Here is a 16,171-nt window from a genome sequence, read left to right as displayed (position 1 = left end):
ACAGCTACTGAAAGCGAGTATGACATCACTAAAAGGATACAGTACAATTTCATGTTGAAACTGTGAACCTCCTTAAGCTAATAGTTTGCCCAAAGGATGCCACAAATACTTCTGTGGCTTCAAAATTAAAACTATCCCATGGTTCCAGTTCTCCAGTCTGCATGATTGTAAGGCTAGCTCCTTATCCTTCAGGTGTCTGCCCAGATATCCTACTCTCCTCCTGGATCCATTTATCAAGCATGGGCCGGGAACCCTCCAAATGTTGCCCTACTGCTGTCAGTGTATCCCTATCAGAGCTTTAACTGTGTTTTATTCTAACTGCCCGTTTATTTGTCTGAATTCTCCTAACTCCTTGAGGGCCAGGACTATGTTTTATTAGCTACTGTATCCCCAGAACAGGGGCTCACCTTTAATACATCCTCAATAATTATCCGTTGAGTAAATGATTAGATGAAGTTCAAACAGTCCTAGATCACCATTCTTAACCAGTTACTGGCTTAGCTTAGGAACTGTCAACCAAGACCTGAAAGGGGCACATTCAGCCACTGCTGGCACCATCCAGAGCAGTAGCCAAGCTCCAAGGCTAGAGGGGATAATAATACAGTTATTCTCAACCCCTAATCCATGCTCAAGCATACCCCAACCCTGCACATCCAGAACAGGCACTGTAAGCTTGGAAGCTGAACAAGGAGCCAGAAAGTTGAAAAAAGAAGAACCAGGGGACAGCACTAATTTTTACAAGAGTTCCAAGATGTATTAACCCTGACAGTTCACTATCCCTGAATTACTGGAAACTATTTTTTTTTAGCTATGAATATAATTATAACCACTTCTGGTCACCATCAAAGTAATATCCCCAACCTCCTTACCGATGGCAATGCTGAAGTTATTTATTCTTTCTAGACCTTAGCTCCTTTATCAGTTAATCAACACTAGCAAACAACTCGAGGTTGCCGTGAGGGATAACTGAGATTTTACATCGGAAGCACTCAATACAGTAGCTGACGCATGCCCAGTTAGGACATAATAATAAGAAGTTATTATATTATCAGCATTAATAATGCCAGCCAGGATTCAACGCAAGTATATGCAATGAAAGCAAGCTACATACAGTTTATTAGACAGGCAGGAGCTGCAAGACTTTACCGGGCCTCCGCCCCTGAAAATCCAAACACACAAGCTTGACATCACAATTTGCCTTACCATGGACGCAGCAACCTGACAATGACGCAGCCGTCTTGGATATGCCCCCAGGGAAAGTTTTTCCTGTACGTACACTAAATATCAGTAGGTGTAGGAAATAAAGCAACCTAAAACCAAACCTAAACCAAGATAAATAGATAAGAAAAGAAAAAAGCTACATATATAGTTTCTTATACTTTAAGGTTGTATAGTTTAGGGTTTTTTCTTAATCTGCCCATTTACACCATGCAGAGGAATACAAAGACACTAAAACAACTTTAAGGATACAAATAATTATTCACCTGAACTGGGTGGGTGAGTTATGAGTTAACTGGGTGAATGGCTATTCAAGCTGCTAATAATCTTATTTAGTAGTGTACACGCTTAATATAAACATTTAAAACCAGATGCTAAAAATACCTAAGGGCATATAGAATTGTTCTATTTTACATAACAAAGCTATTATTTCACATGAGGTACATACTCTCCCTTTTTCTAGCCCAAACATACATTGCATGTGCACTATCACCCATTAAGTCAACATCAGTTTCTACAGAGTGTGCCGTTCAAATAATTTGCTATTCTCTAACAATTATTCATGATTTAAAATTTACATTATTCAAACACTACTGAATTAAAAGCACACACTCTCTCTCTGCATTTCAAATTAACCAAGTGTCTAGTTCTCTACAAACCCCAAAATACATCCTTTCATTATTCTCTTCTAGCTTCCTCCCCTCTTGTCACCAGCTGTATTACAACACTTAAGGGTTCTGCTCTTAGAATAATTTTTTATCATTTCTATGTACTAAGTCCTCACTTCATTGGCTGTTAAGCTTTCTCCCTTTTTATCCTTTTCTTTCCAAACCTTTCTTCTGGCACCAACATGCACGCTGACAGCTCTGGCCACCCCTGTCCACCGTGACCCAAGGAATCCATTCCCTCTGTGCATCTCGAGGGTGGAGACTTGCTACAGCAGCTCTTCCCTGCCTCTACCGTCACGCACCCTCACTCCCTGTTTCTGAGCTCCCTGTCTCGCCTTTTACCCTTCTTCACAGTTCCACCAGGTATCACGTTTATCACTGTGGCCTCCTCCCCTTCCCATGCACCTACACATCCACCCCTCAGCAGGGAAGCTACAGATCATCGTGACACCATCAGCTTTGTCCCTGACATTCAATCCTGTAGTTTTCCATAAGATTTGCTGGCAGAGAAAAATCTGGAAAGGAGAAAAAAAAAATCGTTTCCACTTTTAAAAGATCCCAGAAAGACAATCCTACCTTTCCCAGGATTTGGAGGAAAAGGACTTCCAAACTCCTGCTGCTTTGGCTTTAAAGTGTGTGGCCCTGACATGCCTCCAGCCTGGGTGACCTGGAATCGTGGCTTCCCATTGGTGAGCACTTGTCTCCTGGGGCTCAAGGCAGGCAGATGGAGGGGGCTCTCGGCCATGTTGCTCTGAGGAGCCGTCCCTCCTCCTGAGGGCATCTTGAGATGGAGGCTGTTAGCAAGGCTTCCAAGGGCAGGGCTCGCTGTGCTGCCACAGGACGAGGGACCAGGAGTCCCAGAGTGGGCTCGGATGGGAGGAATGTGTTGGCCACTGACCATCCCGGGCCCCTGTGGGGTTCCTGATGTCCGGTGGAGACTCATGCTGCATGACCTTCCATTCATTCTGAAAAAACCTGTGGCCAGGATGGTCAAATATCCAATGGCACTAATGACTCCTTTCAGGCAAAGTCCAATAAGTTATCCATGGTGTGGGATATTAGCCTGTTTAAAAAAATAAATGCAGGCATTTTTAAAAGTAAAAATGAAAATAGGTCACTGAGTTTTCAACCTGTGTAGCATTCATAGGAAGAAAAGAAGCACTCTTAGCAAAACGGCCTTTTACGTAAAGCGGGGTCATCAAACACATGGGTCACTGGCAGGCCCTCTCCCCTTCTGCATTCATGGTAGACGTGGATTATGGATCACTGTATTGTTTTGTTTGCCACTGAGCCCTTCTCAATACAGTGCTCTTGGCAACCACGACCAATCAACTGGTGCCAGCTTGCAAAATGAAACTTACTTTGCTCTGTAGAGGATCTGTCCATACTAGTTCACTTTTGCTACAGTGAGTCTTGGGAAACCCAAAGCATTACCTCTGTGATCTCTGAGACCAATGCTCCAAAATTTTCAGTAAACAAGCAAAAGGCTAATAAGGCCTCTACGTGAGATTATGAGGATATTAAACCACGTCTGATTTTTACCATAATTGCAAAGTTTTCAGTCCCTAGGCTTACAAAAGATAAAAACAGGAGTCTGGGACTCTCGCAAAGACATCATGGACCCACATATCCAAAGACTCACAGCAGCATCGGAGTCTTGGTTCCCTAACGATTCTGAGTTATGGGGATGGAAACAGAATCAACATGACAATACTCTCACCTTCTACCAAGATCCTAGAGAAGGAAAAGTCTGTGCAAAACACTTTATGGAAAGCATCCTGCAAGAAGAGCCCTTCTAAAGGTAAGTGTGTTCACCATACACCACACACAGTAAATCCACATGGTTCCACAAACGTAGCTCCATCTGCCATCCCGGCACCCCGTTCCTCAAGTGGCGAAGAGAGAACCAACAGCACTGATACGACCACAGGACATAATGTCAGTACTCCCTGGTTACAAATCTTCAGGAAAGTTCTTCCCTCCCTTAACCAACAGCTCCCCAAAACATATACAGACTCAAGGTGACTAAGCATCACTATTCCAAATGATTGACAAACAAAGTCACACTTTGTATTCTTTTGCACAGATATGATAGTCATGAAAAGAAGCCAAAGCTGAACAAATACAGGAGAGATGACTGAGTGCAAAGCAAGAAGTGGTCAGATATTCTCAGCTGGATGATTCCTACTTTGTATGATCCACTCCGTGTCTTAGACAATTATTCCCAGCCAGCTCCCAAGCAAATGGCTCCATTCGACGTTAGGGACAGAACAGCACAGAGGGAAAACTCTCTGTGAAGAGGGTTTTTTTTTTTCTTCTTTATCCTTTTAGAAAATCAAAAATCAAGCACTCACTCTGCCCTCTACAAAGTTTACTCTGTGTGCCCGAATGTTGAGAAACTTCAAAAATTACTAACAATATAACATTTGGAATGTTTTCCTCATCTTTGCCAATTCTCTACTTTATTAAGAATTCTACCGGTCTGCGGGGCGCCTGGGTGGCTCAGTGGGTTAAAGCCTCTGCCTTCAGCTCAGGTCATGATCCCAGGGTCCTGGGATCGAGCCCCGCATCGGGCTCTCTGCTCGGCGGGGAGCCTGCTTCCCCCTCTCTCTGTCTGCCTCTCTGCTGACTTGTGATCTCTCTCTCTCTGTCAAATAAATAAATAAAATCTTAAAAAAAAAAAAAAAAAAAAGAATTCTACCAGTCTGTCGCATTTCATACTGCCATGCCATCCAGTCCTAAGAAATGCTCTGAGGTCCGGCTCCTGCCCTTCTCTCCACTACCGTCACCAAGAATGGACAAGGAAACCCAGCTCAGCCAAACCTGATAAGGTTTGTTTTATGCTTGAAGCTTTTTTCATGTTTTAAGCTTTTTTTTTAAAGATTTTATTTATTTATTTGAGAAAGAGAGCACGAGAGCGGGAGGGTCAGGAGAAGGCAAACTCCCCACTAAGCAAAGAGCCGGATGTGGGACCCAATCCTGGGATTCTAGGATCATGACCTGAGCCAAAGGCAGTTGCCTAACCAACTGAGCCACCCAGGTGCCCTATGTTTTAAGCTTAAGTTGTTTCATGGAACATTAAGAAGTGAACCCTAGTATCAAAAATCCCAATGCCTTCGCGGCTATGTCCATTTAAGAACTCCAGTGTAAAAAAGAAAAAGAAAGAAAAAGGAACTCCGGTGTGTTATCAGCAGGTCTGCTGAGTTGTGGGTTGACTATGAACAACAATCATTACATGTCTCTGTGCTTTGCCAGAGGATGTTTCCCATCTATTCTCCACACATTCATAAAACTGTGTTTTCCGAGTACTCTGAACCTTGCAGAAGAGACCACTTATTCAGCACCAACCAAAATAAATAATTAAGTATATGTGCTGGATTGGCAATTTGCTGAAAATGAGGAATCATCCAACATGACTGGCACTATGAGTCACCCTGAGTCCGTGAGACAAGTGTCTGTAGATTTGTAGAGTATGCCCACTTACAGGTTTTTTAAAACAAAGGAGTCCTTTTTGTCAGCAAGATCACATACAAGCAAAAATCTGGATGAAAAGACGTAAGTAGGTACTTAGCATTAGGTTAGATCATTAAGAGGGTGAGTCTGCAAGAAAAATAATTAACATGCAGAGAAGTTAATTAAGTATCAGACACTCATACCAGCCTGTCAAACTGGACTTTTATTTTATTTTATTTATAAACTGCACTCCTGTTTTAAATAGCTTTAGGTAACGTAACAACAATAGCAAAAATGCATTTAAATTTTATCACTAAAAAGGCGAAACCAGAAAGTAAAGTGATTAATGCCATAAAGAAACACCAGTAAGGCAATGGCATACAAGCTAAGAACACCAGCCTCAAGACAAAAATAAAATAAACTCTATGCGAAAATATGACTAATAACCCAGTTTTTACATTAATTATGCCAACAGATATTTCAAGCATTAGAAACCAGAATTTAAAAATCAATTTTTTCTGTCAGTATTATAGTACTTTTATACTTTTTAGCAAGGCCCTGTGATCATTTATAATCCTAAGTCCAGGTGTAACAAAAAAGGAACAAACTGCTAACTTTTCAGGAAGACTCATCCTTACTGAGTCAGAGTGCCAGGACACCTGAGTTCTACTTCTAGCAAATCATTTATAACTTCCCTGGGCTTACAGATTTCATCCATAAAACGAGGAAGTTGACAATAAGCAATACAGTCTCTTGAAATTCTGATCCCCCAGATAATCAAGATAAGGAAGATTATCAAAAATACCCACTTAAGGTGATCAAAGATAAACCTGTAGATTTTATATCTATGGCACTTAAATCAAGAGGACAGAGCAGACATGGAAGCAAAAATAGTAATCTTCATCCACTCCACCAAAGCAAGAGCTGATAGGAGGTTCTCACCTCAGCAGTGTGTTATAAGACAACACTTACCTTAATAAATGGACCTCGGGATAAAATTTGCCTACACTTTGCCAAAAAACAAAATCACAACTAATCAATATCAAAACCTAACTGGTAGGATTCCACTGGCAGATCATTTTTCTATTTAAAAACCTATTCAAGGGGTGCCTGGGTAGTGTAATCAGTTGAGCACCCAACCCTTGATTTTGGCTCAGGTCATGATCTCAGGGTCATGAGATCAAGCCCCACATCTGGCTCCACACTCCATGGGGAGTCTGCTTGAGATTCTCCCTCTCCCTCTGCCCCTCCCTCCTCCGCCAGCACACTATCTTTCTTTAAAAAAAAAATTGTTCTAGTTCTCCAGAATTACTTTCTCCTCCACCCTCCACCCACTGCCTACCCAAAGCTGTCAACAGGAACAAAAAAAAAGAAAGAAAGAAGAAAAAAAAAAAAAAAAAGAAAAGAAAATGCAAGGAACATCCGAAAGTACAAATTTAGGGTACTTTGGATCCGACATGGTGATACATTTAGAGTTTCAATGCTCTGTCTGTTCAAACAATGAAAATGCTCATTTTGTTAAATGAGTCAGCATAAGTTAATAAATCTTTCCTGTTGACCACTTTCAAACTCCTAAAACATGCTCCTGTAAGTCAGGTCAGAAAGGAAATTACTTAACTCTTAAGGAAACTAAGGCATAAAACCATTTAATAATTTCACTGTTTTGAAAAAGCTACGACTTTGATCAAAATACAAAATCATGACTCTACCTTCTACCCAAGGCTCCAGGCACTATGTCTCAGATTTAAAAAAGATCCAACAAGTGAAAAGCAATGTTAACTCAGCCATTCAAGAAAATTCCAAAAACACAAGTTCCATAATGCCTATTTACAGCCAAAAGCCCTTTCTTAGTAAATATCATTAATAAACTCATCTAGAGTCATAATTCATCTGATGAGCCAGTTAATTATTAATTTTCATATATCATTTCATTTCCTTAGGCTACATTTAGCCTTTGTTACATTTTCCATTCCTTATGCCACAAGCATTTCTTACCCTGCTTAGAAAATCTGAAAATGAGACACAAAATACTGGTCAGCAAACAAAAATGCTCCTGAACTGCTACTTCTATATACATCTAAGCCATCTAAAGTCGGGTTTTTATTGATTCTTTTTATTTTTTTCCCTTCGGGTTAATGATTCTATAATTTCATTAACTGCCTTTTCAACATCACAGCCTTCATCATTAATAGGCCCAAGCTATTCCCCTGTGCTTCTCTCAGTTACGGCTTTTGTAGCCAGAAGAATATAGAAATGAAAAGCCTATTGACAGATAATATAAGTTATTCTCATGCACGGCTGCAGTGTGAAGCACATTTTGCAATTCAATCAAGGACAGATAGAGCTGAATGTTCTTAGATCCCAGGAGTTCATTTTAATCAGCAGAATGTACCTTGTCCTAACACAGGTGACTGACTCCTCAGAAAAGATTGTATAAACAAAAACCAATCGTGTAAGTCATTTTATTGGCAACAATATAAACATGGCTATATTAGATGAAACCAATAAATCAAAATTATTCGTCTGCAATTTTAACAAGAGGAAAGTGCAAACATGCGCCTGTGAAACAGGAGGGTATTATAGAGGAAATGCACTGGACGTGTACAGTACCATGTCTCTAAGTTGAAAGGGAGTGTGCTATGTAATGATAAAGTAATCCACAACAAAGTGGAGCTGATCATTTCTGTGGTTTCATAACTTTATTTGGTGAGACTGACAGACTCACAGATGTTACACAGAAGTTACACGGAAACAGGGCTGGGTGGGATACTTCCACAGTAGTGGGACATCGAGCAAAAACTACAGAGGCTACACCTGGTAGTTACCACGTATGGATTAAACAGTCATGTAGGTACTACCCAGGTCTGATGTCAGAAATGCTAAGAATGTTAACATACTTATTCTGAACACTAAGATGTACACACATTATTCAAGCAATATAATCACCAATAAAATACAATCTTACAAATCAAAGAGGTTTAGGGCTGAGTTATATCAATTACAAATATGAAGACAAATCACTATTCCCTCCAGGGATTCAAGGCCATTCTTTCAAAGACCACTCCGAAAAGATAATATAATGCACATTATGGATCCCATCAAATAGAGTTCCTGATTGTCTTAGCTGTGGATTTCAACCCTTAGCTATCTAGAGATATACACATTTTAATTTTTTTATTTTTATATTTTATAAAATTTTCTCAATGAAAATAATCTTCCCTAAGTAGGGAACATCTGGCAGTGCCCTTTTAAATTTAAGTTAATGGCTATGATATGCCAAATGCTGCAGGTAGTAAATATGGACAAAGGAAAGAAAGGCTAGAGGAAAGGGGAAGAGGGACAGAAGTAGGAGAAAAAGATCAAGTCCAATTCAGGAATCTAGTCTCTAAGTCAGCCAATCCTAACTCAAAAATCAAAGCAGAATCGACAACCTGCCACACAAAGGCTGTGATTACAGACTGCTAAAAGAAATCCCCTATCTTCAGGAAAATACTACCAGAGGGCAATATTAAAAATTCAGTAACCTCTCTTAGAATCTGTTCACCATACTTTAATCCATCTATACAACTCTCAGACCACCCCCCCAGCTTACCGAATGTCACTAATTTTAGTAGTAATTACCTACAAATGTTTCATTTACTTTGCCTCAATCATTAACTCATCAATGAGTACAGGAAGTTCTAGAAATCTGTGACCCTATCACAAATGGCAGGGTGAGGGGAATAATTAGGACTGTAAGAAACCACACAAAATGAGAATGTACTTGGAACCAAAAAGATTTTTAAGACAAACATAGATATGTTCAGAAAGGTAACCATGCATGGCCCTAAGTTCCTAGATCTACGTTTAACAAAGGGCTCTTTTTAAAGCAGTGTTTCTCACACTGGTTGCAATCTGTTGGTAGGCACTGAAATCAATTATTCAATTGAAAACATGTTTTTTAATGAAATAGAACTGACTAGAACAAAGTAGAAGCTGCCAGAGTACATCAACTGTATTAATGGTTAAGTACTATTTTGTTTCAGTTATTGTGAGTGTACATGTCTGTATATCTTCAATGCATATAGTGTATATTGGGTAAGATGAAAAATAGGTTTTATGGTGAGTTACAGTCAAAAAGGTATAAAAATCACTGTTACAAAAGCATGCCCAGGCACCTAACAAAAAGAAAAGGTGCAGGTATAGACAGTGTTGAACCAAAGCAAAACAAATATCAAAATACAGCTGTAATGAGCAAAGGATCTAAAAGCTCATCATTTTTATCTTTATAAAACATAAGGATTCACCAATACAAAGCTATTATTCTACCACTGCTTTCTTTTCACTGTGCATTCAACTCAGTGAATATCACTAATCACTTGTGCTCTACAAACGTCAAAAATCAACCAACTAACAGAATTAAGATCAAAACGACCCACAATTGTAGTGATTCCTCATTGCAGAACGGAGAGGACCTTCCCTGAAAGAGAATCTCCTTCTTACAATGCTAAGGGGGGACAAGTTTCAATTAACACATAACTGCCTTTGAGAACTGAGTTTTTCAAAATGTGTTCTTAATATGAGTTAACCATCAGATCCAATGAAGAGGAATTTGAAATGGAAAAATGAACACATTCCTTATGATGTCACCACTGAATTAATTACCTGAATTGCAAAGAGGGAACTCCACACGGCCACGGTTTGAGACACAAAGGCCTCTTCAGAAATATAAAAGAGTAACTGGCTTTTCTTTCAAAAACAAGATATCCTCCAGCCTCATATGAGGAGATACATATGTAGCAAAATACAGCAAATGCCAAGTGCATTCTTTGTCATTTTTCATTTACAGATGACTACTTGGTCCATATGAATAACTATTTACAAAGGTAAAGATCACAATCCTCTCAAACAGGTAATAAATAACTACTTACAAGAGATTCTAGAAATAAAATCTAATTCAACACTCATTAAACCAAATACTCAAGCGTATTAAAGTGTCCCGCATCACATGTATAACTGAGTGATTTCTTTCCTTCAGTGTAGTTATTACTTAAAAGTGACTGATAAAACTATTTTTAGTGTTAATAGACAAAAGTTTTACACAAGTTAAATTATGTTCACTGACATCACTGCAGAAGTATGAACATTTACAACAATGACTAGGCTTTAAGCAACATGACAACATATTTATAGGAAGGAAAGAAAAGAAAAGAAAAGAGAAAAGAAGAGAAAGAAAGAAAGAAAAGAAAAGAAAACAAGAAAGAGAGAGAAATAAAGAGAGGAGAAAAGGAAGGAAAAGATAGAAAAGAAAGGAAGAAAGGGGAAAAAAGGAAAACATCAACATGAATGACTCAAGTTACAGAAAGAAGTGGAATCCACTGGTCATGCTGGAAAGGTTGGGAAAACATTAATCCATTTCTTCACACACAAGAATAACAAGAATTCATACATAGCCCTGGCATCTGATTAGTTTTCTGCGTACAGTATTCAGCAGGCCTAGAATTGAACCTTCGGGAATAACTGATATTTAGAAAATCTGATCTTGAAGAAGAAAAAGAAAGGAAGAAAGTCTGATCTCTTTACCAAGGCCCCTGGGACAGGGTCCGGTCTGGTGCTGTAACCCTATCTCCCCATCTGCAGTTCAGCAAGGCCTGCTGCACCTGAAGGAATGTGCAGTTGTTCCCATGCTTGGCCTTGAGGAGATCACATCAGACGAGAATGGCCCCATCAGCTTTCTTCTTTTCAAGCCTGCTCTCAACCACTTACAGCTCCCATGATTCCAGTTTTAGAGACAAATCCCCTGATTTTGTTCCCACAGTGGAACTTAATTGGATCCTTGTTTCTGCTCATCCTATAATATTGTCTTAGAGTCTACATGGGTGGTCTTTCCCCCTCTTCCTTGTTTTGTCCCCCTTTTCCCCAAATCCAAATCCTACTTACCCTCCAGGTCCACCCCAAACACCCACTTTAGGCCTTCCCTGATCCTCTCTTAATATCTGTATCTATTTGCAAAATGGTTAGAATTACACTATTATACATAGTTCATGGGATTATAAAATATTAAATGAGATCAAGTATGTTACTTGCTTAACATAGCACCTGGCACATAGAAGGACCCAATAAATGTTAACTATTTTATTCGAAATCCCTCTCTTATATCATTCATAACTTTCTACATTGCCTTATGGTTCTGTCTGTGTTCCATCTCCCTGCCTAAATTGTAATGACAACATGATTAGCGGCTCTAATTTACCTTTGAACTGTCACTGGTCCTTATATGTACATAGATGGTTTTATATAACTATATACTTACATTTTCATACTACATGTATTATACATGCATGGATTTTTATATTACATTTGTATATTATGTGCACTTATTATACTCATACTGTACTACTCATTTATACTGAAAAAATGTGGGATCAATGAAATATATAATTACATATTTATATCCTATATTTATCATTTATGGCCCAAATAAATCCAGTACAATAAGGTGTAACTGTATGATCACAAATCCCCCACTCTGTGTCCTGCGGAGCCAGTTAAATCACAGGTGCATGTTCCCCAGTTCATTCCTTTCTCTGACAGGAGAAAGTAGCACAGACACTACAGCATTCTTCTAAGCCTTCTGGCCTTTATCGTGATATACTCATGAACAATGAAAAATCGTAGGTCAAAGCTGGAAAACAAAAACAGTCACTTCAGTATGGAGACCAGGCACTTCTTTTGGTTGGGGATTGGTGGCCCTAGCAGAGGGGCTGTCAAATGCACTTGGAACAGTCATGGAGGAAGGAACCCCTTGGTATTCTCCTTGCTCATCCCACTGGCTTCATGCTGGACCTTTTACTCTTGTCTGCTATCCCCCATCAGACCATCATTAGCAGAGAAAGTATATCTTGTTTTGTCAGTGTTCTCTTTAATTCTATCATATTAAGCAATGCCTGATGAACTAACTTCTGCAAGCTAAACTATTCCCACCATGTTTAAAGGGAAATCCAAATTATTTGGCCTATTAGAAGACTGTTATGTCAGCGAAAGAAGCCAGACCCAAGACTATATATTGAATTATTCCACTCACATTAGGTATTTTTTAAAACAGGCAAAACTAATATATCTGTTAGAAGTCAAGGCAGTGTTTATTGTGGGGGTGGGGGGAACACAGTGAGTGGAAGGCTGTATGTGAGAGGTATGTAGAGTGTTGGTAATGTTCTATTTCTTGATCTGGATGCCAGTTAATCAATTGCATTTAGCTTGTGAAAATTCATCAAACTTAAGATATGTGTATTTTTCTGTATGGATATTTTATTGCGTCTCAATAAAAAAATTGGGTTTTGTGTTAAGTCGCCTGAAGTAAATGGAAAATTGGAAAACTTGGAACATGGGCATCTTCTTATCAAGCTACATGTTAGAGTCATTTCAAGATTTTCTCGCACGTCTCATCCTCTAGGAATGAGTAAGGCAGTACAATTTCCTATGCTCCATTTATTTATTTTTTAATTTTATTTTCAATCCTAATTAAGTCTATGAAGCAACCAAACTTAGTGGAAAGTCCTGTATTTCCACCTTCTTTATAATATCCTCTACAGAAAATAATTATAAAAACATAGAAAATGACTTCTCCAGGAAAGAGAATGTGCACAGGATGCCACTTCCTGAATTATCTCCTTCAAGAAGTACTTCATCTCTATTCGAGAAGAATTACAAATTAACATTTCAAATCCAGAGATCAATACCTACAATATGAGAGGGACAAAAGTAAAAAGAATGTCCTCGGGCTTATTTTAGTAGCAAGAAAGAACACGCAGAGAAAAAAAGACTGAGAACACTCAGCTCTCTTTTGAAACAATGGAAGACCACTTTCTGCCATATGAATGAAGACAGGACTGGTACCAAATACTAGTTTGCTGTTTTTCACCTCCCTCATCCTGCCTATTTGGAGCCAAGAGGAATTTCACCCACTCGCTGAACCTCAGGGCCCACCCCACCCCCCAAAATTCGCTTTTCCTATTTGGAATGATGATCACTTCCAAGCAAACCAACAGACCCCCGGTATTCCATCTCTGACAAACTAAATACTATTAAGGAACTTGGGTAGAATCAGGGTTCCGAGAAAAGATGTCCTCTCACAGCTGGCCTAAGGTGAACCAGGAAGAGAGGAAGTTACAGCAGCACTTAGACTGAACTACTCATACTCAAGAACTGTTGAGTCCTCTGAGCAACAAAAGAAAAGAATCCAACTACCAATAAGGAAAAGTGTTTTGAAAGGAACTGGACCCTGAGATCATGACCTGAGCCGAAGGCAGAGGCTTAACCCACTGAGCCACCCAGGCGCCCAAGAAAGGAACTGGAAAAGAAATGTCCCCTACTCTTCCTTTCAAAGGCAGTGGCTGGTCTAGTGGGGCTGCCATAGACAACTAGTGAAAACATCTGAAAATTGGAGCGCACGTACACGTGATCCGTAACCTTCGGCATGTTCCCAGTTGCAACAATACACATGTAATACCACACACTCCTGTCTCTACATGGAGGCAAGCTGTCCCCCAGCCCTCACGTGGGCAGATCCTTTTTCTGCAAAACTTCACAGGTTGCGCTTACTTAACATTTCACCAAGGAAGCAAAATTAGAGGAGGGAGAAGAGGAGGAATGAGAGGATTAAAACCAAACAAATCAATTCTGTATTAAAAAAAAAAATAGGCTTCCTAGTTTAGTGTAAAAGGGTACTCTAAAGGAGAACGGGACACAGGGGAAAACGGACGTCTGGCTAACTCCCAAGGCAGAAATCATGACTCATCAAAGCTTTCAGTGGGGACATAAGGAGACTTCACATTTGTCTTGAGTTCACCTTCACGCCAAGAAATGCTCTCTGCACTGGAAATTGGGAAACTTGAGTGTGTGCCCGGCATCTGTGACAACTGGCTATGAAGGCCTGGACGGAGCCCTCAAAGTCTCTGGGTTCTGGGTTTCCTTGTCCATAGGTGATTTCCAAGGTCCCTGCTAGCTTTAACAGCCTAAACTTGGTATTCCCAGCTCCCATATCCTAAAGGGAACCGGTCCGCTGGGGGGAGCTGCAGTACGTCCCTCTCCTCACAAACTCCAGCACTCCACCCCCATTCCGGCCCAAACTCTGGGGAGATACTGATGTTCTGGAAGTAGGTGGGGAGAGGGTGCAAAGCCCATTTCTCCCTTCAAAGGGGGTGGCAGTTGCAAGAGTCCAGTCCCAACAGACGCTGCTCCCTGCCGTTCCGGAAGTACCCTCCACGCGCAGCCCCTGCCCCGGGTTTAGGTGCTCCAGAGATGAGGGCCTCTAGAACCCCGTGAAGCCTAGCAGAATACAGAGCAGAAGGGCGGGGGGCTCTCCAGGCCGGGGGAGGGCTTGAGGGATCCGGAGAGGTGCTGGGGACTCGCCGGGCGGAGAGACACGCCTGGGGCAGGGCAGAAGAAGGGCAGCCCTTATCAGTTCCCGACCCCCCACCCCCACCCCACCCCCACCCCCCGTTGGGCCCGCAGAAGTCCGGGTCGAGGGCATTAAGCTCCACCGCAGGGAGCGAGGGCGGGTCTGAGGGCGGAGGCGAAAGGCCCCGGCTGGGGCGCTCTGCTGCGACCCTGTCACTCGCCAGCCGCCTCTGACCCTAACCCTCCGCCTGGTCCGGGAGCTAGCGCAGCAAAACAAAACAAACTCGTGCCGGTTTCCTGTTGTGCAACCCAGTCCTGAGTAAGTCGGGCCGAAAGGGCGCCGCCGCTAGCCCACGGCTGGAAAACCCAAGCGGCGGGGACCAGCGCACTGCCCTTCCTGGCCCGAGCTGGGGTTCCGGGGTAGCCGCGCTCCGAGCTCCCAACAAGCTCGAGTCTGAACCCTCGGGTCTCCTTTCGCTTCTTGCCTCCCAAACACCCCCAACAAGTCGAGGGCGCGACCCAGGAAGCCAGAAACCACCTTTCCCAAAGCTTCTCCCTCCAGGTACCTAATTGAATCATACATAGGATGACAAATCCATCAGGGCCAAGTTTTCCAGACACTTGGGTAACTTCCTCGTCCCCGAGGTGACTTGTCAGCTCCAGTGAGTAACTTGGAAGTGTCGCTTGGGGCAAGGTGTGTGTCTAGGCGAGAGCCGGCTGCTCACTCACGCTTTCCAGAGAGCGGCCCGGACTGACTTCAAAATACACACGGGGTCATTTACAGGGACTGCAGCCGCGACCAGGACAGAGCACCCGAGACTGAGACATTTTCCAAACAGTGCTGACATTTTGTCGGGCCCCATAAAATGTAAACGCAAAGTGACGAACCCAGTGGGGAGTGTGAGCGTCTGGGTATGTCTGAGCATTCCGCGGCGTAGGCGGTTATAGTTATGGACCTGGCGGCTGCGGGTCACAGAACCTCTCCCAGCGACAAGCCAACGTACCCCCAACCCAAGGACCTTCCGGAGCAACGGGGACATTGTCTTTGGCGAGATGGAAGGCGTGAAAAACACCCTTAGCGGAGCTCCACAAACACGTGGAATTGGAAAACGCAACTACAGCCCCGTGTGCGCGCGGGACCTCACGTCACCCCATCAATTCCCACTTCTCCCAAGTTTCCCTTCAGTTGGGACTCCTGGGTGGCGTGCAGGACATGCCCCCTGCGTCCTGCAACTTGCCTTGATTGTGTGGCCCTCTAGCCCCTGTTGTTTAAAAGAAAAACCAAAAACAAAAACTCTTCCTAATTAAAGAAACTTTAATACCTTGTTGATTTCCTTTCCGTCTTCTACACTCGGTGCTCTTAGGCAACTGACAACAACAGGGCTTGATTCCTAACCCAGGGTTGCTATCTCAACAAACAGAGCTTTTAGAAAATCTGGGGCTGGGGGTATGCT

At 41.8% G+C, this 16,171-nt stretch overlaps 1 protein-coding gene across 1 annotated transcript in view; it reads right to left on the bottom strand.

The window, feature by feature from the left end:
* Window positions 1-16,171, bottom strand: part of GLIS3 (GLIS family zinc finger 3) — a 544,101-nt gene that overhangs the window by 423,324 nt on the left and 104,606 nt on the right. Inside the window, exon 3 of the mRNA XM_047700417.1 lies at window positions 2,463-2,949. Coding sequence (XP_047556373.1) covers window positions 2,463-2,850 — 388 coding nt within the window. The 5' untranslated portion in view covers window positions 2,851-2,949. The remainder of the gene's footprint in view (window positions 1-2,462; window positions 2,950-16,171) is intronic.

This window comes from Lutra lutra, chromosome 13 (assembly GCF_902655055.1).
Source record: "Lutra lutra chromosome 13, mLutLut1.2, whole genome shotgun sequence".
NCBI classification, from domain to species: Eukaryota; Metazoa; Chordata; class Mammalia; order Carnivora; family Mustelidae; genus Lutra; species Lutra lutra.
This window is presented reverse-complemented; position numbering and strand designations above follow the sequence as displayed.